We start from the raw sequence: 21,542 nt of genomic DNA, 5'->3' as shown, positions 1-21,542 counted from the left end.
GACCATGTCGGTGCATTCATTTCGGTGATGTTGGCCAACCTAATAATTTCAAATTATGATTTGTAAGCAAAGTCTAAATAGGCTCTCCCTGACAGCCAGTGATGAGCTAGGGGCTGTGGGGAAAGGCTTCAGGACCAGATTGTATTTACATTCACACCTAATCTACCGAGGTGTCCAGCAAACAGAGCTGTGTTGCCCAAGTGATAGATTTTGGCTGGGGTTGGGTTACAAATCACTTGAATGCGGGGGCGGAGGTGGGGGGGGGGGTAGTGAAATGTAGTTATTCTTATTGTAGGAGTAAAGGGCAGTAGAACTGTACTTAGCCTGTGCTGATTGAGGGCATCAAGAGAGAGGGTGGGGACAGGTGTTTTGCTTGATGGTCTGCCTGAGTCACAAGTACTATTTGACCTGCCCCCTCCACTGTTTAAAGACAGAGCTGATTAGGCTCCATAGATAGTCTTTTGTTCTGTTAAATGACCACTACAGCTGAAATCACTGATAATCAGGTCTAAGTGCTTAGACCTGCTGTGGGACAGTGTTTCTGTGGAAGAAACAGCCCAGTCTGCACTAGCAGTGAGGTGCCCCCACCAAGAGCTCAGCTGAAATCATTGAGAGCTGAGATCAAGAGATCAACTCGCAGAGGTCACAGTGGCAGGTGGCAGCAGAAGGTGACAGCGCAGGGCCATTGGCAACAGAGCGATGGAGTGAACAGTGGCACAATGAACAACAGTGGCCAGAGCGAACAGTGAGCAGCTGGAGGAATGAGCAAAGTGCCTTCTTGCTTCCCACCTGGGAGGTGAACTTATGTGAAAACATCTCTGAACTCTGAGTCTCCAATGACCAAGGACAACACTGGTGAGTGTTAATGAGGCTGTTACACAACACAGTTCATGCGAACAAACGTGGCTGTGGCATCATACTTTCTATTTAGGCAAGAGATATCACACACTACAAAACTGGAGGCCAATGTTAAGTGCGTTGTCACTTGTTAATCCTGAAGTTGAACACTGGTTCCGAACAAGACCAGCAAATGGTCACTATCTTTCTGCAAGAAACTCAACTGACTGGCTAGATGCATGTGGTGCAACACTGAAAGACTCAACAGTTGAAAACGTGAAGAACTCTCACCGCATTCAGAAAATTTCCATACATGGGTGATGAATGCACCAGTGCAAATGGTCATCAAGTATTAAGTCATTGTGTATGTTATCTTGATCTCAAGGGTAGGCCAGTAGATGCATTTCTAGATGTTCAAGTTATAGAAGACACATCGGCTGCATCTGTGACAACCCATATCTTAGAAGAGTTAAATGCTTGTCAATTGGACCCCAAACAGGTGGCTGCTTGTGCATTTGATGGAGCTGCAAACTTCTCTGGAAGACGTGGTGGAGTACAAGCTTTGCTCAGAGAAAAGTGTAACCCTAATCTCTCCTATACACACTGCAGAGGCCATCTACTCCAACTAGCACTGGTATGAGCTGCAGAATCTTCAAAAGACATTAAAAAAGCTATAAATTCAATGTCTTCATTATATTCTTTTTTCAGCAAGAGTCTAAAAAGACTGAATATCTTGGAAAATACAGAAGATACACTGGGACTGAAGTTCAAATTAGTCCAACCTGGGAAAACCCTCTGGCTTTCTCATGAGCGATCCTTGGCTGTTGTCTTAAAATTACTCCAGCTGTTATTACTGGCTTTGGAAAGTATCTACCAAGATGGGATGGATCTAAGTAGTGAGGCTGGTGGATTACTTTTGCTACTATGTTCAGAGAAGACCATTGCCATTCTCTCTCTCGTAAGTCTACCGTTGAAACCACTTGGGTCATTAAACAATGCCATCCAGGCATCTGCTACAACAGTAGTAGATCTTTGTCCAGCAATAGAAGCTACATTTGGATCAATCAGAGAGCTATCCATTGAAAAAGTACTGGAAAAAGCAAAGGCTTCAGTCCAGAAGTTGACTAATGAAGGCATTTATATTGAATCCTTAAGTGAAGAGGACAAGAAGCGTTTGTTAAGACAACTGAAAAAGTACACAGACTTGATTCTTAAAAATCTACAACAGCGACTTCTAGATTCTACTCAACCTCTACGTAGCTTTTACAGATGCCTGTCCTATATAACACCGACAATTGAGTGGAGTGAGGCACTATCAGAAATGGGGCTGCCATGGGATCAGGACAGAATAGAGAATTTGAACACAGAGTGGAATATCATATGACGAATGAATGAAGATTTGACTTCAACTTCTTTTTTTATCATCACTAGTGGCTCGACCCGATCTTTGTGTTCTGTTTCCTGGGATGAAAGAAGTAGGAATTCATCTCTTGCTACTCCCAGTCACAACAGCTACAGTTGAGCATTCTTTTTCATCGTTGAATGGAAGTACTGGACACACAAGAAGCCACCAAAGATGAACGCATTGCATTCAAGAAGTTCATTAACAGAGTTGTGCAAAATTATAACAAGAAACCAAGAAGGATGTAGACGTAGTGCTTCATAGAAGGCTTGAGTAGCCAACTTTAATTTGTGTGATGATTTTAAAACATGAGTTAAATCTAATAAAATGGTCATGAAACATTTTTCAGTTTTTACTATGGTGCCATACAGCCCACGTTCACCCTCACAGTCTCACCCCAGCCTCGGCCGCCTTACCCCTATCCACGTCCCCCACTCCCAGAACCACAGCCCTGCTCCCGGCCCCAGCTCTAGGTGGCGGTGAGGGGCACGGACACGGTAAGGCGGGGCAGAGCTCAGCATCACCACTCTAAAACTGTTCCAGTGCCACTGGCCAGGTCCTGGTCCTTTATCTCCAGGATCTGAAGCTTTGAGGATGTTATGTTCTTTCTACCCTGTAACCAGCTACCAGAGGGCAAACTGCTCAAATACACACTCTAACCATTACAATTAGATGTAAACACTGATTTAGACTCACTCCATTACTCCACCCAACCCTAAACAATTTCCCTCCGTCCTTTGCATTTAAACCTTTCAAAGACTTGCGGCAATCAGTCTCCCACCTTAGATATTTGACCAGTCTATATATTTACATCATTTTATCTTTCCTCATGAATCAGCCCATCCAGCTCCCTAATCTCTTTTGCGGCTTGTCTCTGAATTCTCTCCTTTTTAATCAGTATCTTTCTGGTAATGAGGTGAATGCCCGGGATGCTAGGCACTGTTACAGACGCAGGTTTCCATGGGTGGCAGGTATAACAGTCCAGGAAAGGCTAAACCTCCCCTGGTGCAGCTGCCGCCAACCCTGCCACTGGACGCCTGGGCTGTGGTGGCCCCACCTCTTCCCCTCCCTGCTGGGAATGGGCTTCCATGGGAAGTTTTTGCTAATTTATTATGCCCCATGCAGGTTCCCAGGCGGCTGAGGAGGCGGTATCTGCTACTCAGGGTCCCGGGTCCCTTGGACTCCCCAGGGACATTACTGATGAACCCAGGAAGCTGAGTAGCAGAAACCGCCTCCTCAGCTGCCCGGGAACCTGCATGGTGCATATAAAAGCTCGGCGTTCTCTGCCTGGCTGCTCCTCTCCAGCACTCTCCACCCCCTCTCTGGAGGTCCCCACTGTCACTCACCTGTTCCTCCTCTCATTGCTGCTTGGCCCCCTCCCCACTTAGGTCTCCCCCCCCCGCCACCACTCGATCCCTCCTCCCCACCCCCCCCACTCGACCCGCACACGGCGAGGGGCAGCAGGGGGGCCGAGTGGGAAGGAGAGGAGAGATGCACGCAGTGAGCAGGGAGGGGGACAAGCAGGGGAGGGTGGGGGAGGAGGGACCAGTGAGCAGCGGTGGGGAGGTGCTGAGCGGGAAGCGGGGAAGGAGAGGAGGGTTGCACTTGGTGAGCAGGGAGAGGGCTGAGTGGTGGGGGAGGAGGGAGGACAGCGAGGAGGGCCGAGCAGGAAAAGGGGGAGGAGGGAGCAGTGGCGTGGGAGCCTGGGGTGGAGCGGGGCTGGAGTGTGGATGGGGCCATGGGCGGAAAAGGTGGGATGGGAGCTAGCCTCCGGCCTGTCCAACATTTCTGTCTGGCCCGCCTGGCTCTTTGGCTGGCCCCTCATGAGCTCTGGGCCACTAAAACTCCAATGGCACAGCAGGGTGCTCAGGCAGGCCGCCTGCCTGCCGTGGCCCCATGCTGCTCCCGGAAATGGCTGGCTGCTGCTGGCATGTCTCTCTGCACGCTGACCCTGCCCCCAGCACCGTCCTCACAGCTCCCATTGGCTGGAAACCAGCCAATGGGAGCTGCGGGGGCGGTGCTTGCGGGTACGGGCAGCACACGGAGACCTGCTGCCCCCTCCCCGCAAGGGGCGCACAGAGACGTGCCAGCAGCAGTTGGCCACAGCCGCTTCCGGGAGTGGCATGGGGCCACGGCATGCAGGCAGCCTGCCTGAGCCCTTCTGCGCTGCCTGCCGGGAGCTGCCTGTTGTAAGCTCCTCTCAGCCAGAGCCTGCACCTCACACCCGCTCCCGCACCCCAACCCCCTACCCCAGGTCAGAACCCCCTCCTGCACCAAAACTCCCTCCCACGGCCCACACCCCTCACCCTCTCTTGCACCCCAACACTCTGCACTAGCCCGGAACTCCCCTCCTGCACCCAAACTCCCTCCCAGACCCTGCACCCCAACACTCTGTACCAGCCTGGAGCTCCCTCCTGCACCCAAACTCCCTCCCAGATCTCACACCCCTCCTGCATCCCAATCCCCTGCCCCAGCCCGGAGCCCCCTCTTGCACCAAACTCCCTCCCAGACCCTGCACCACTGCCATTTAATATAGAAGAAATGTGCGGCCCGTGACGACTTACCAAAATTCCTGGATTGGCCCCCTTGTGAAAATTATTGCCCAACCCTGGCTTAGAGGAAAGCTACTGTAGAAAAGCAGAAACACAATAGATTGGGTTTTTTTGTTTTTCATATACATATAAAACAACTACTTGTGGTTTTTCTGTACCTAAATTCTTGGCCCAGATGTGCATTTTCTCCCACATGTGTGGACAATCCTCAAGAAATCCCACAAATCATAGGTGAAAAAAGGTTACATTTGGGGTATTTGATAATTGCTTTAAACTGTTCTGCTTTGCGCTCTGCAATGCCTGTCTGTCACCAGGGTACAGTGGCCCTGGTCCTCCCTTACATGAGGCACATTTTGTGCTTGTGGAGTCAGAGGCAATATGTAGGAGGGGCATGGGGGGTTAAGTGCCCCCCCAGATTGGCCTGCCGGAGGCAAGGAGGGAGAGGGGCTCTGTCCTCTCCTGTGTCTCTCCCCCAGCACGTTCGGCCGCTTTCCCAGGCAGCTGGGCGGGGAGCAGGATGGAGCCACTTCTGCCTCAGAGAGCCTCCCAGCCTGCTCCGTGTCCCTACCCTTCCTCTTCCCTCTATCCTGCCCTCCCCGTAGCTCCTCCCCCTCCTCCTCCTCTTCCCTTGAGGTTCTGGAAGCCAGAGCCTGGCAGTGGTAAGAGCCACCCAGGGAACCCGGGCAGGGGGCTGGGGTGCCCAAGAGCAGCCCCCAGCCTGTCCCCTCGCCCCCACCAGGCCATGCCGCCCAGGGCAGGTGGAGGGTCCAGGACTGCCTACAGTGGCCCAGGCTCCCTCGGTGGTTGTCCGGCTCTGGCTTCCAGCTTGTCCAGGGGATGGGGCATCGGGGAGAAGAGGAGGAGCAGGGGTGGGGCCACTGAGAGGGGCTAGCAACAGGAAGAGGCTGGTGCTGCAGGCAGAGGCTGCGCTTAGTGCCGGGGGAGCTGATGATTTCTGCCCGTGCCACTCCGTGCCTGCCCGAGGCTTGCAGCTGGGGAAGAGGGGGATTGCAGCCCTCTGCCCCCAAAATTACGCCCATGTTAAAAAGTGGGCAGGCCTGGCCCTCCCAATTTTAAAACTGGGGGGCCATGACTCCCTCCCTCCCCTCCCCCCCCCCCGCACCACCGTTCCGGCACCCCTGCTCCTGGATCACTATAACAGGCTTACCATGAAGTCACAGACAGTCCCCTTAGATTCTCCAGTCTATCTTGCCACCCAGACAAACTGAACTTACTGATAAATGGTCACCAAAAATCACCCCACATTCAGGTTGCTCCCAGTCCCAAGAGACCAGTCAGTTACCCCAGATCAGTTGGTACCCTAGATCTTAAACCAAAGACAACACCTGTAGCCAATCCTGTAATAAATGGTCTAAAGGTTTGTTAACTAGGAAAAAGAAATAACAGTTATTTGCAGGTTCAAGCAAGCAAACGTATACACACAAATGAGTTATCATCTAAATCCTAAGAGTGACCAAGTTGCAGTGATCTGTCTATTCAAAGTGTCTTTCAGGGCGGACCCAGCAGGCAGCCCTGGGGATCTCTAGCCCAGAGTTCAGACAGCCAAACAGATGGAAAATTTTCCTGTGACTTTGTTTTATTTCCTTCATTCAGCTTCCAAGTCCACAGAACAAGCGTCCTTGCACACAGCATTTCCAAGGTGGGATAGGGCCATTAACCAGTCCTTTGTGTTGCAATGTTCCTTGACCCAGCTGAATTTGATAGTCCTTCTGGATGGGGTGGGAGAGGATTCCTATGCCTGGTTCACAAGTTCAGAGCGGACATTGCAAAGTTATAAAGCAAAACGTACAGATTTTCTTATGGCGTGGAACACTGACATTGCAAGCGAGATTAACGCCTGAGGCAACTCACAAGCATTTCATAGTCTAAACCAGGGGTGGCCAACCTGACCCTGAGAAGGAGCCAGAATTTACTAATGTACATTGCCGAAGAGCCAAAGTAATACATCAGCAGCCCCTCATCAGCTCCCCCACCCTGCTCCCAGCGCCTCCCACCCATCGGCAGCCCCACCGATCAGCACCTCCCCCTCCCTCTCCACACCTCCCAGTCAGCTGTTTTCTGGTGTGCAGGAGGCTCTGAGTGAGGGGGGAGGAGCGAGGGCACGACAGGCTCAGAGGAGGGGGTTGGAAGGGGTGGAGTGGGGGCAGGGCCTGTGGCAGAGCCGGGGTTGAGTAGCAAGCACCCCCCAGCACACTGGAAAGTTGGCACCTGTAGCTCCAGCTCCAGAGTTGGTGCCTATACGAGGAGCCGCACATTAAGCTCTGAAGAGCCACAGGTCGGCCACCCCTGGTCTAAACACTAAATACATTCTTGTAAGACTAATACCTATTTTGAGCAAACTAACATACAGGTGAACTGGTCTGGTCTCCAGTTATGAGTTTGTTAGTTCTTAGCTAGTGTCTGCAGCCTGGGCAAGAGCTGACACCTCGTTTGCCAGCATCACAGGAAATGCCCTCCCCCACCCCCAATCCTTTATGTCAGTAATTTTTATTTTGTGTGTATCTGTAGCCAGCACTGCTGTACCCTCTGTGATAATGTCAGATCTCATAAACGAAGCAAGGTTGGGCCCGGTCAGTACTTGAATGGGATATCTCCTATGCAAAGCCATGTGCTGCAGGAAGTGTTGTAGAAGGCTGTCTGTGTCAGTGGTTAAACCAGTGCCACACCATGGTTTTAAGGAACAATGTACGCTTGGGTCTGTTATCCTTGAAGACACCAAAAGAGGTCCTGACCTCTTGTAGTCATTAAAGACCCCATGACACTTTCACAAGATCCCTGGCCAAATTTCAACTTGGTTAGTTACGTTCTGCTGACAAACTCTTCCTGCACCTTCATCTGACAATGGTGGTGTTCTTCACTCCCTGTGTAAGTGGCTGTGTAGTGATGCTGTGAGTTGTTCCATTCCAGAGGTGGCTGCACATCAGTGATTAGCTAACAAGCCCAACAGAGTGCTCTGAGATCCTTCTAAGTTAGAGAGCGTACAGAAATGCACGATGATATTTTTCAGGCTTGCCTTCCAGCAAATTTAAGTGTCATCTGGCTTCCAACAGTATATTTTTCCTTTTTCTTTTCTTGACAGCTGAGTAAAAAACATGGAGATGTCTTTAGTCTTCAGAACTGCTGGAGTAATCTGATAGTAGTGAATGGATTCAAAGCAGTAAAGGAAGCATTGATCCAGAAATCAGAGGACTTTGCTGACCGACCATACTTTCCTATACATGAGCACTTGGGTTATGGAGAGAACTCTGAAGGCAAGTACCTTGGAAACTAACATAGTTCTCTGGCAGCGTTGCAGGGGGACTGGCTTTATCATTTGAGCTGCTGGAGAGGTTGAAGGGGACTTAGCGAGTGAGCTGGAGTCTGCCCCTGACACTGCCTCTCGCGAGGAGGAAGTCAGGCTAGATGAAAATGGGGACTCTCCTTCCCAACTGCAGCGCTGCAGCAACTACTAAGACAGGGCCATTCTGAAATGCTCCGTGGGATGTACATGCCAATCAACACCGATTGGCTGCCACTGTCAGAACTGGCGAATTCCTACCCCTCACCATATGTAGGCACCTTCCTCGGCTTGTAAAAAAAAAATAGCCTCCTTCCAAGGAACCTCCAGGACCCAAGAGTGAAAGTGGGGGAGGGTAGAAAGAAAAGCAACCTAAAAGGGAGGCTTGTTGGGCTGGATTCCTCTCAGGTTATCCCAAAGCACTTTCATAACAAAGATTAGAGCTGGAAAAATATCTGTGGAGTCACATCTTCTCAACCCCTCCCTGGCCCATACTCTGGCCTAGGGGTGGCCAACCTGTGGCTTCGGAGCCACATGTGGCTCTTCAGAAGTTAATATGCGGCTCCTTGGATAGGCACTGACTCTGGAGCTACAGGTGCCAACTTTCCAATGTGCTGGGGGGTGCTCACTGCTCAACCCCTGGCTCTGCCCCCACTTCACCCCTTCCCGCCCCCTCCTCTGAGCCTGCCATGCCGTCACTTTTCCCCCTTCCCCCCCAGAGCCTCCTGCACGTCACAAAACAGTTGATTGGGAGGTGCGGGGAGGGAGGGGGAGGTACTGATCAGTGGGGCTGCCGGTGGGCGGGAGGCGCGGGGTGGGGGGGTGGGAGCTGATGTGGGGCTGCTAATGTGTTACTGTGGCTCTTTGGCAATGTACACTGGTAGATTCTGGCTCCTTCTCAAGCTCAGGTTGGCCACCCTTGCTCTGGCCAATGCAGGGATGCTCCCTATAGTATGCCCTCCAGTGCTTTGTCCAATCCAATTTTAAATGACTTGTGATGGGGCATCCATTAATTCCTTTGAGAGACTATTGAGTAGTTTAGTAGCTCTAATCATTTGGAAATGTTTTTTGACATCCAACCTGAGGCTCACACCCTCAGAGTATAGCATGGCTTAGCTCCATTAATTGTATCCGATTATACGAGCTGTGGATCTGGCCCTGAATTTCATCCCATTACTCCTAGCTATACTTTGGCCCTCCATGAATAATCCCTCTCCTTCTGCACTAACCACCTACACCTATGAAGGCTGCAATAATAGCTCCCATTAGTTGCCATTTGGCCAAGCTACACTTGGTTCCTTTTACCCTTCCTCAGAAGCCAGTCCCTCCAGGTCAGCTCTATTTTGTTGCTGTCCAGCGAATTTTGCATGGTGTGCTCCCAGAGCTTATTATATCTCTTGTTTATTAATACTTTCCAGGGGTGGTGCTTGCAAGATATGGTAATGCGTGGAAGGAGCAAAGGAGATTTGCACTCTCCACCTTGAGGAACTTGGGGTTGGGAAAGAAATCCCTGGAGCAGCGTGTGACCGAGGAAGCTGGATTTCTATGCTCTGCAATCAGTTCTGAAAAAGGTTTGTAGCATCAAGGGAGATGGGGCAGGGGATCAATATGACTTCCATACATAAGGAAATGAAAGGATAATATGACTGATTATGAAGGAAGGAATAATAACACAGTATCTCACATTTCTACATAATGCCTTATAACCAGAAGAATACTAAAGTGCTTTGGAGACCAGACACATACTGATCATTCATCCAGCACTATCATGAAGCCACCTGTGGGGTCGAACCTGACAGCTGTTTTAACATGACAGTTTGTGATGGGAAGTAAAACAAAAACAAAATCCCAACATCTCCAATTGAATGTCCAAGGGGAATTTTAGGTTGGTAGAATGTAATTACTTCAATTGGAATCTGGTGAAGGCGTCAACACTAAGACGCTTCCAAAACATGCCATGACGGTCTTTAAGAATGTCACTTTTATGCCTAAACTTAAAAACATCTGTAGCAGCACAGTAACATCTGTCTGTACACAGGCGGCCCAGATTCAGTCCTGAGACAAAGAGATGAGTATTAATGACTGAATCTGCAGCACAAACCTGCAATTCTTAAGTTTTCCATGGTGGTCTCTCTTCCAAGTATTGAGCAGGCCCAACCCTGTTAGTATGTGAGACATCTTTAACTTCCCCAGCTTACATGAGCATGGACTTTCAAGTGGTTTGTTCTGTAAGCAGTCTTGAAATGTTAGCGGTTCTTGCTCAGTATGTTCCATGCAGTGAGGGGCAGGCTGCAATGATGTTGTTCCTCCTAATGTCTTTGGTTGGTCCTGTATGTTTTTCAGGCCGTCCTTTTGATCCACATTTTCTTATAAACAAAGCAGTTAGCAATGTGATCGGCTCCCTCATCTATGGTCAGCGCTTTGACTATGACAATAAGAAATTTCAGAGGATGCTGCAATTGTTTGAACAGGCCTTGGACGAAGAAGCTGGATTCCTGCCCCAGGTAACTGAGCACGTATGATTTGGTCGGTAAGAAGCTGCCATTTTATTGATCAGTTAGATTGTATTTTAGTGATTCTTTTCTGAGAGCCATAGGGTGTGGTTTTCTCTCTCACTCTGTTATCTTAGCTCCTTATTGTAGTACCGTGGCTGCTGCGCATCCCTGGAGTGCAACAGAGCATCTTCCGATCCCAAAAGGATGTCCTGCAGTTCACAGATGACCTTGTGAAGGAGCACAGGGCGACCTGGAATCCTACCCAAAAGAGAGACTTCACTGATGCTTATCTACAAGAGATAGAGAAGGTAGGAGGAGATGGACAGATGTAGATCTCTTTGGCTCTGTGAATACATTAGTGATGGGAAAACTCCATTTAGCTTCCCTTGTCCCTTGTTGTAAAGTTTACAAGTAAAATCCTATTGCAAATAGAACTGCTATGAACAGATCGCTGTTCTATTTCTTCTAGTTTTCACTTATCTGGTGAGCCCAATGACTTCATGCTCAGAGATCAGCTGAATAGGCTGATACTTGGAACTTTGTACTTACACAGCAGGCACTTACAGCCTAAGGCAGTGCCCCATGAAGTCAAAGGTGAGACTCACATTGACTCTAGTGGGTGTGGTACCTGAGTCCTTAGCTCACTTGGCTGTGGAAAAGCCCTGAGATAAGCCAACCATGTACAGTTTAGAGACACTTTTTAATCATTTTGGCAAAGGTCACAGTAAAGACTTCCTTCATCCTTCCAAGTCACAGCTTCGTTCAAAGGCAGGCTGCTGGGAATTCCTGAATGGAAAAATATTCCAGAACAAAAACCGAATCTGTTTTTATATTTTTTTAGAACAGCTGGTTGCAAAATTGAAACATGAAACAATAAAACATGGAAATGTTTCACTTTTGACAAAATTTCATTTAGAAAAAATCATAATGAAATATTTTGGTAGGGCTGAAACATTCTGTTTTGAGGTTGTCAGAATAGCACATTTCAATTTTTCATTTAGAAATTACTTAATTGCTTTTTTTTATTTTATAGTATTTTTTAAATTTTGATTAACCTGAAATCCTTTTTGAAAAACTTTCATTTTGTGGGAAATTTCTAAATGTTAACTTCTTGTTCTGAGTCGTAAACAAAGCTAATTACATTGTAATTGGCTATTAAATAGAATATTAGTTATTGCCCATGTTAAGTCTAAGTCCAAATTTACAGAATTGCTCTGAGAAAATCAAGATAAGAAACCCTTAGAAAACATACACATAAAATCCACAGTATTACAAAAGATAGCCAGACTACTTCCTGCTGTGATCCTGTCATATCTCAGGTTTCAGAGTAACAGCCGTGTTAGTCTGTATTCGCAAAAAGAAAAGGAGGACTTGTGGCACCTTAGAGACTAACCAATTTATTTGAGCATGAGCTTTCGTGAGCTACAGCTCACTTCATCGGATGCATACTGTGGAAATTGCAGAAGACATTATATACACAGACACCATGAAACAATACCTCCTCCCACCCCACTCTCCTGCTGGTAATAGCTTATCTAAAGTGATCATCAAGTTGGGCCATTTCCAGCACAAATCCAGGTTTTCTCACCCTCCACCCCCCCACAGACAAACTCACTCTCTTGCTGGTAATAGCCCATCCAAAGTGACCACTGTCTTCACAATGTGTATGATAATCAAGGTGGGCCATTTCCTGCAGAAATCCAGGTTCTCTCACCCCCTCACCCCCCTCCAAAAACCACACACACAAACTCACTCTCCTGCTGGTAATAGCCTATCCAAAGTGACCACTCTCCTTACAACCTGCATGAAAATCAAAGTGGGCCATTTCCAGCACAAATCCAGGTTTTCTCACTCCCCCACCCCCATACACACACAAACTCACTCTCCTGCTGGTAATAGCTCATCCAAAGTGACCACTCCCCCTACAATGTGCATGATAATCAAGGTGGGCCATTTCCAGCACAAATCCAGGTTTTCTCATCCCCCCCCCCCAACACACACACAAACTCACTCTCCTGCTGTCATATCTCGTATGCTAAGCACGGTGGCCCTGAAGAGTACTTGGTGGGGAGACCTGTCCTGTAGAAAATGAGATTGTTGGTTCAGTAGGTAGCACTGAGGTCCTGTTCTCATAGAAGCTACCAGGGCAGGAATAGGGCCTGTCAGATTGTTATTCCCAGGTAGGTACATGAATTTTTGGAATCCTGACGTTAATTTGTTGGCTAGCATGTTGGCTGCACCCTGCTCGCTACTACATGGAATTTCTGACCTTATCAAGTGTGAGTGATCACACTAACCTCTTGAGGTTGCAGAGGCACAAATCTCTAAGACTGACTGGAGACCCTCCTTTAACTCTGGTGGTAAGAGACTGTGGGCAGAGTTTCCAGCATGTATGCTGAGTGTACTGAGTTGCATCAGCCAGTGGGAGTCTGCCGTGCCTGGGTACTCCTCCTCCATCTTCATAAACTCTTTCAGGTGCCTTTGGCAGTGGTGCTGGAACTGGGGGTATTGTCGCACCCCCTGGCTTGAAGCAGTAATAACACACACCAAATACATGGTTTCCAGCATCAGCACCCCCACTATAAAAATTGTTTCGGCACCCCTGGACTTTGGTGGGTCAGAAAATGCTGCTGAAATGTCCACCAGCGCCTCACGGAAACTCTGCCCAATTCCTGACCCAGGCGTGACAGCGCAAGCAAGAAAAGTTCTTGAAAAGGGGCCTCTTCCATGTTGCTCGGCAGGCAGTGTTGGCAGGCTGGTCAAGCTTCCTGTAACGTGCAGGGTGGGCATGAAGCTTCCCCACAGTCAAAGGCTAGAGCGGCCACACTCTGGGAGCGTGCTAGGGAGTCTGGGATATGGTTGGTGTGACTCAGGTCTGTCTGCTACTTTGTGGATGCCAGAGCCCCAGGTTCGCGCCTGGGCTCAAAAATTCTTAACGTAGGGTTGATAATCAGCATAGACTTCTGCAGGGGTAGTCAATTTTTTGTCAAGGTCCACATTTCTTGGTCAAGGTATAGGCAAGGTCCAGACTACAGGGAAAATAATAAAAAAATAACAACAATAATGATAATAAGTAAATAAAAAGATTTCAGGGTCCGTTCAAAAGCATCTAGCAGTCCAGATTTGGCTTGTGGACTACCTATTGACTACCCTGGTGTAGATGCTCAAGCCCATGGTTCTCTAACGCAGTGTCAGCTGAGTCAAGTGTCCCGAACCCTGGGCTTATATTGCCTGTGTAGACATACCCTGTGTTTTTGGAGGAGAAGGTCCCGAGTTGTATTCCTGATGAAGTCTATGATGTGTGGGACAAATTATTACCTTGAAATGTATGTGACCAAGGAGCCATTACAGCATGTGTTGTCATATGTACGTGTTTTGCTGCACTCTGCAAACAATTCAACCTTTCAGTCTGAGAATATGAATTACCACTATCTACAATTCTGCTCCTCTCTCCCCAACAAAAATCTAAGGTCAAATCATGCTCTCCTTTGTTCTCTTCAGGCTAAAGAGCATGCGGGGAGCAGTTTCAATGACAACAACCTTCCTATGGTAACAGTTGACTTGTTTACTGCTGGCACTGAGACCACTTCCACCACCCTACGCTGGGCATTGCTGTACATGCTTCTCCACCCTGACATCCAGTGTAAGCAAGGGGACTGGTGGAGATGTGACTGGTTCTCCCAACCCTGCATCTTCCACAGAAAGAAAAGGAGTACTTGTGGCACCTTAGAGACTAACCAATTTATTTGAGCATAAGCTTTCGTGAGCTCCAGCTCACTTCATCGGATGCATACTGTGGAAAGTATAGAAGATCTTTTATACACACAAAGCATAAAAAAATGGGTGTTTACCGCTACAAAAGGTTTTCTCTCCCCCCACCCCACTCTCCTGCTGGTAATAGCTTATCTAAAGTGATCACTCTCCTTACAATGTATATGATGATCAAGTTGGGCCATTTCCAGCACAAATCCAGGTTTTCTCACCCCCCCCCCCCGCCCCACACACACACAAACCCACTCTCCTGTTGGTAATAGCTTATCTAAAGTGATCACTCTCCTTACAGTGTGTATGATAATCAAGGTGGGCCATTTCCAGCACAAATCCAGGGTTTAACAAGAACGTCTGGGGGTGGGGGTAGGAAAAAACAAGGGGAAATAGGTTACCTTGCATAATGACTTAGCCACTCGCAGTCTCTATTCAAGCCTAAGTTAATTGTATCCAATTTGCAAATGAATTCCAATTCAACAGTCTCTCGCTGGAGTCTGGTTTTGAAGTTTTTTTGTTGTAATATCGCAACTTTCATGTCTGTAATCGTGTGACCAGAGAGATTGAAGTGTTCTCCAACTGGTTTATGAATAATTCTTGACATCTGATTTGTGTCCATTTATTCTTTTACATAGAGACTGTCCAGTTTGACCAATGTACATGGCAGAGGGGCATTGCTGGCACATGATGGCATATATCACATTGGTGAATGTGCAGGTGAACGAGCCTCTGATAGTGTGGCTGATGTTATTAGGCCCTGTGATGGTGTCCCCTGAATAGATATGTGGGCACAGTTGGCAACGGGCTTCGTTGCAAGGATAGGTTCCTGGGTTAGTGGTTCTGTTGTGTGGTATGTGGTTGCTGGTGAGTATTTGCTTCAGGTTGGGGGGCTGTCTTTAGGCAAGGACTGGCCTGTCTCCCAAGATTTGTGAGAGTGCTGGGTCATCCTTCAGGATAGGTTGTAGATCCTTAATAATGCGTTGGAGGGGTTTTAGTTGGGGGCTGAAGGTGACGGCTAGTGGCATTCTGTTATTTTCTTTATTAGGCCTGTCCTGTAGTAGGTGACTTCTGGGAACTCTTCTGGCTCTATCAATCTGTTTCTTCACTTCCGCAGGTGGGTACTGTAGTTGTAAGAATGCTTGATAGAGATCTTGTAGGTGTTTGTCTCTGTCTGAGGGGTTGGAGCAAATGTGGTTGTACCGCAGAGCTTGGCTATAGACAATGGATCGTGTGGTGTGGTCAGGGTGAAAGCTGGAGGCATGTAGGTAGGAATAGCGGTCAGTAGGTTTCCGGTATAGGGTGGTGTTTATGTGACCATCGTTTATTAGCACTGTAATGTCCAGGAAGTGGATCTCTTGTGTGGACTGGACCAGGCTGAAGTTGATGGTGGGATGGAAATTGTTGAAATCATGGTGGAATTCCTCAAGGGCTTCTTTTCCATGGGTCCAGATGATGAAGATGTCATCAATATAGTGCAAGTAGAGTAGGGGCGTTAGGGGACGAGAGCTGAGGAAGCGTTGTTCTAAGTCAGCCATAAAAATGTTGGCATACTGTGGGGCCATGCGGGTACCCATAGCAGTGCCGCTGATTTGAAGGTATACATTGTCACCAAATGTAAAATAGTTATGGGTAAGGACAAAGTCACAAAGTTCAGCCACCAGGTTAGCCGTGACATTATCGGGGATAGTGTTCTTGACGGCTTGTAGTCCATCTTTGTGTGGAATGTTGGTGTAGAGGGCTTCTACATCCATAGTGGCCAGGATGGTGTTATCAGGAAGATCACCGATGGATTGTAGTTTCCTCAGGAAGTCAGTGGTGTCTCGAAGGTAGCTGGGAGTGCTGGTAGCGTAGGGCCTGAGGAGGGAGTCCACATAGACTGACAATCCTGCTGTCAGGGTGCCAATGCCTGAGATGATGGGGCGCCCAGGATTTCCAGGTTTATGGGGTATAAGTATCTTGTATCTTGGGGTTAGTAGATAGAATATCCCGTCGGGGTTCCAGGGGTGTGTCTGTGCGGATTTGATCTTGTGCTTTTTCAGGGAGTTTCTTGAGCAAATGCTGTCGTTTCTTTTGGTAACTCTCAGTGGGATCAGAGGGTAATGGCTTGTAGAAAGTGGTGTTGGAGAGCTACCGAGCAGCCTCTTGTTCATATTCCGACCTATTCATGATGACAACAGCACCTCCTTTGTCATAATCCTCCTCCATAATCCTTTTGATTATGATGTCAGAGTTTTTTCTGAGGCTGTGGATGGCATTGTGTTCTGCACGGCTGAGGTTGTGGGGCAAGTGATGCTGCTTTTCCACAATTTCAGCCCATGCACGTCGGCGGAAGCACTCTATGTAGAAGTCCAGTCTGCTGTCTCGACCTTCAGGAGGAGTCCACCTAGAATCCTTCTTTTTGTAGTGTTGGTAGGGAGGTCTCTGTGGATTAGTATGTTGTTTAGAGGTGTGTTGGAAATATTCCTTGAATCAGAGACGTCGAAAATAGGATTCTAGGTCACCACAGAACTGTATCATGTTCGTGGGGGTGGAGGGGCAGAAGGAGAGGCCCCGAGATAGGACAGCTGCTTCTGCTGGGCTAAGAGTATAGTTGGATAGGTTAACAATATTGCTGGGTGGGTTGAGGGAACCATTGCTATGGCCCCTTGTGGCACATAGTAGTTTAGAAAGTTTAGTGTCCTTTTTCTTTTGTAGAGAAGCAAAGTGTGTGTTGTAAATGGCTTGTCTAGTTTTAGTAAAGTCCAGCCACGAGGAATTTTGTGTGGAAGGTTGTTTTTTTATGAGAGTATCCATTTTTGAGAGCTCATTCTTTATCTTTCCCTGTTTGCTGTAGAGGATGTTGATCAGGTGGTTCCACAGTTTCTTTGAGAGCGTGTGGCACAAGCTCAGCATCTGCTGTCACCTTTGTGTTCTGGGGGTATGAAGCTGCCGTAGCAGCAGTGACAGCAGTGATTGGGGAATAATTCCAGTGGAGCACTCTCTGAGGGGGAGAGCAAAGACATGTGGGAAGGGAGAAAGGAGAGAGCAAGCCTCTGTTGAAGATTTCAGCGTCAGAGGGAGCACTCACCACTTTTCTTCATGACAAGTGCACTTTGAGACCCTTGTAGCTACTTGGTAATTCTTCCTTCTCTTAGGGCCTCCGCAGGGATAAATGCTAACCTGCCTGAATGTGCTAATGCCAGAGGCACAAGTACATAGGCACTGACTCCATGGGTGCTCCACGCTTGGAGCACCCACGGGGAAAAAGATTGTGGGTGCTCAGCACCCACTGGCAGCCCCGCCAATCAGCTCTTCCCCAATTCCCCCTGCCCATCATGGATCAGCTGTTTAGTGGCATGCAGGAGGTGCTGGGGGGAGGCAGGGGGAAGAACGAGGGCAGGGCACACTCAGGTGGAGGGGGTGGAGCAGGGGTAGGAAGAGGCAGGGCAGAGCGGGGGCAGAAAGAGGCACGGCAGGAGTGAGGCCTTGAGGGAAGGGGTGGAGTGGGGGCGGGGACTGGGGCAGAGTGAGGCTCAAGCACCCTCGAGGAAATTAGAAAGTTGGCACCTATGCACAAGTGGGTCAAATACAGTATGGGTAAGGTGGGATGTCTCTAACAATGAGCTTACAGTATGGGTAAGGTGGGATGTCTCTAACAATGAGCTTATTAACTCACAGAACAGAGGATGACTATGTAAATTGGCCTGAGTAACCGAAGATGAGTGTGCTCTCCTTCAGCTCCTAATTCCGCATTCCTCTTTCCCACTGTCTGCAGAGCTCACTTGGGCCCTTGCCCCCAACCAAGGCCAATACCCTCCTATAGATATCTCTAGGTAAACTCTGCCTTCCTAGCACTCTTGCTTCCAGAGGTTTTCACCAATCTCCCTGTTTAACAAACACACAAGACCTGATTGCAAGGTCAGGAATCAGCAGCTGGGAAGCAGGGCAGTGAAGGTCTGGGGTATCAAACAGGCTTTCTGATTGTGGGGGTGAGAGAAATCAGTAGTTCATCCAGACAAGGCCCATGCCCTCTCCCCACTGCGGGATATCCTTCCTGACCCCTGAACAAGTGCCCCTGACACCAGCCACCTCCCACACACTTAGAGCACCCACTGCCTAGAGATGACTCACTTGTAAACTGCTCAATAATTGAGAGGAAGCTGATTAACAAACTCACAGAATATTAACCCACATTATTAAGTATACTTATTATACTTCTATATTATAATAGGGCCCATAGGCTCCAATCAAGATTGGTTCCTTGTTGTTCTCAGCGCTGTACAAATAAAGATAAACAGACAATCCCTGCCCCAGAGAGTTTACAGCCTAAGAGTAAATCCGTAGGCTCCTCACTTTTACGGTGTTGATGTACATCATTAAATATATTACATGTAAAGGGTCTTTTTCCAGGTAAAGTCCATGAGGAAATTGATAAGGTGATTGGCAGGGACAGGTCACCCCAGATGGAGGACCAAGCGAACATGCCTTATACCAGTGCTGTGATCCATGAAATTCAACGTTATGGGGATATCGCTCCTGTTGGCATGCCTCACATGACATACCGGGACACCGAGCTCCAAGGCTTCTTCATTCCAAAGGTATCTATGGCCAGGCAGGGGATGCAGACCTCCTCTCCCCTTGCAGACTTATGTCCTGCAGCTGCAGACATTCCATATGTGAATCTCCCCAAGGTTCCATGCAGAGTGGGGTGGAGCACCAGGCCCTGAATCACACAACCATTGGCAAGTTATCAAATGTGCAGTTTTAAAAGGCCTTGGCCTTCAGAGACAGCCTTGTTTATGTGGTTAGCTCCATCTTCAACAGGTCTTTGGATATCTGAAAAAACAACAAATTGAGCTAAAACACTACTAAGGATTGCAATCCTTACAGGGGCGACTGTAATTTTGTCTTGGGCACCTTCTAACATTCAGTACATCTGCTTGAAGGTGGAGAAAGGTAATGCTGACTGACTGTATAGAAACTACCTGCTAGGTCAGCAGTTCAAATCCAGAACAGTAGCAACTAAAACTCTATTATCTGAAGACTGTTCAGGGTCCATTGTGCATCTCAGTCCAGTTCCAAATGGACAAGAGACAATGATGGGCAAATATTGTCTTCTTTGGTGAGAGTCTCATTGGAGAGACCAAAGCCACACAATACTCAATTCCACTTTCGCCCTTAGAGGAAGCTCCTCTAGCTCAGGCCTGAGGCATGTGAGAGGGGAAAGATCTCGCTTTTTCTGTGAAGACAATGAGAATTGTGGTTTGGAGTCTCTCAATCAGTACACTCTTACCAGAGCTAAAATTAACTTGAGAAAATACTTTAAGGAATTGGGGCGTAGAAGCAATTTTCATCTCATGAACCTCATTAGACCATGAAAACACCCCTTGCATACTCTTATGCTATGTGTACATGATGCACCTTTTAGTGACACCTGTGCCGCTAAAAGGTGTGCTGGGTAGCTGCTCTTAGTTGGCAGGAAGAGCTCTCCCACTGGCAAAGCGCTGTTCACACCGGCACTTTTTGTCAGTAAAACTTTTGTCGTTCATGGTATGTGTGTTTTTCTTCACACCTCTGAATGACAAAAGTTTAACCGACAAAAGTCTAATGTTAGACAAAGTCTTAGTCTAGTTAGCATGCAATGGAGAAGGGCAACAGGCTTCAGAGCACACGCTGTGCCCTGGCTGGGGCCTTGAAAACGTCCCACTCCACTGTGCTATAAGATTGTACAATGAGGTACCTGAGCTGGGTTCTGTGCCTTCCTCTGAAGCGTCCTACAATGGCCACTGTTTGAGATGGGATATCGAATGCAGAGGGACTGGCCTGTTCTGGTGTGACAATTCTTATGTACCCTGTTCCTTCTCTGGGGTGGATCAGGGGACGACAGTCATCACTAACTTGACCTCGGTGCTGAAGGATGAAACAGTTTGGGAGAAGCCGCACCAGTTCTACCCGGAGCACTTCCTGGATGCAGATGGGCAGTTTGTGAAGCGAGAGGCCTTCCTGCCTTTCTCTGCAGGTAAATCCAAGGGGAGGAGCAGCTGGCAGAGGCCGTCCCTATGGAAATGAGGCACAGTGCATGAGATGTGACCCACTATAGTTATCGGAAAATGAGTCTCCTCTAAAGCAAGATGTCCCTCTCATCATGAGAGCAGCTTCCTCAAGGGGAAGATCAGTGCAGTCTGTGCTGAGCTGGGCCTGTTCTACAGTACCCTGGTGGTACCAGTACATGTAATCTCTGCAAAATAGCTCCCTCTCTCTATTTCTCCAGTGCAGAAACTCTGGCCTTGAAATGCTGTACTTCGGGTCAGGCCTTGAGAGACTGAGCATCTTGTCCCAGAGGCCTACGTAAACCACTCGGCCAAAGGGAAGCAATCCTGTATTCTACATTCTGCTGTAAACTGGGCAAGCCCTCACCTTAATTAATTCATTGCTCACCTTCTACCGCTGTAGTTATTTAAATAGAAAATAAATTGTTACAAATCAATTAAGGTTGCTTATGTAACAAAGCCACCTACCTAATCCTACAAGAGTGCAGAACTGCCAGGTTAAGGAGGTCCTCCGTCCCTTAAGCCTATACATCCATCCGTCACATTAGGCTGTGTTCTTCATGAACATGCTGCATCTCCCCAGAGAAATTACTTCATACTTCAGTACATCTGCTTGAAGGTGGAGTCCCAGGAATTGATTTAGAAGCAATGTGCACACACACAGGTCAGGTGTGTATTATTGGGAAAGGGATGAGGTCATAGTTAAGGTTTTCTGTTAAAGCATGATCAAAATTGTGTCCCACATACTTCTTTATCTGTTGCAAGGCATCCTGATCAAAGGAAGGTGTTTGTTACTGGAGGCTCTGGGACCATTGCAATGGGGTACATGGATCAGTCGGGGATAAAGGGGAGATGGATGTTTCCAGTTTCCTGTATGCTCTCAACTCACCAGAGAGATGGGAAGAGGGAAATACTGATTCTCTGATACACACCAAAGGAGGCCAGCTGTGGCTGGTGGAGGGTCTGTAGGGTCTGTCCTAACCCCTGTGGTCACCACATCAACAGCAGTGGGAAGCCTGAACCAGTGGGCCACTGCCTCTGCCAGGCTTATACGAGTGCAGCCCAGGAGTCCCAACAGTGTGAACCATGAGGGCTTCGACAGGAGGGTCTATGCACTGAGCAGGATTATAGCTTTTCCACAGAACCTTTCCCAGTGACTGGTTG

At 48.2% G+C, this 21,542-nt stretch overlaps 1 protein-coding gene across 1 annotated transcript in view; it reads left to right on the top strand.

Moving 5' to 3' along the window:
• The window catches only part of LOC141986144 (cytochrome P450 2D14-like), a 30,128-nt gene that overhangs the window by 5,584 nt on the left and 3,002 nt on the right, over positions 1 to 21,542 (top strand). The window contains exons 2-8 of the mRNA XM_074950362.1: positions 7,892 to 8,063; positions 9,508 to 9,660; positions 10,433 to 10,593; positions 10,719 to 10,892; positions 14,086 to 14,227; positions 18,739 to 18,926; positions 20,206 to 20,347. Coding sequence (XP_074806463.1) covers positions 7,892 to 8,063; positions 9,508 to 9,660; positions 10,433 to 10,593; positions 10,719 to 10,892; positions 14,086 to 14,227; positions 18,739 to 18,926; positions 20,206 to 20,347 — 1,132 coding nt within the window. The remainder of the gene's footprint in view (positions 1 to 7,891; positions 8,064 to 9,507; positions 9,661 to 10,432; positions 10,594 to 10,718; positions 10,893 to 14,085; positions 14,228 to 18,738; positions 18,927 to 20,205; positions 20,348 to 21,542) is intronic.

The sequence above is a fragment of the Natator depressus genome, chromosome 1 (genome assembly GCF_965152275.1).
Source record: "Natator depressus isolate rNatDep1 chromosome 1, rNatDep2.hap1, whole genome shotgun sequence".
NCBI classification, from domain to species: Eukaryota; Metazoa; Chordata; order Testudines; family Cheloniidae; genus Natator; species Natator depressus.
This window is presented reverse-complemented; position numbering and strand designations above follow the sequence as displayed.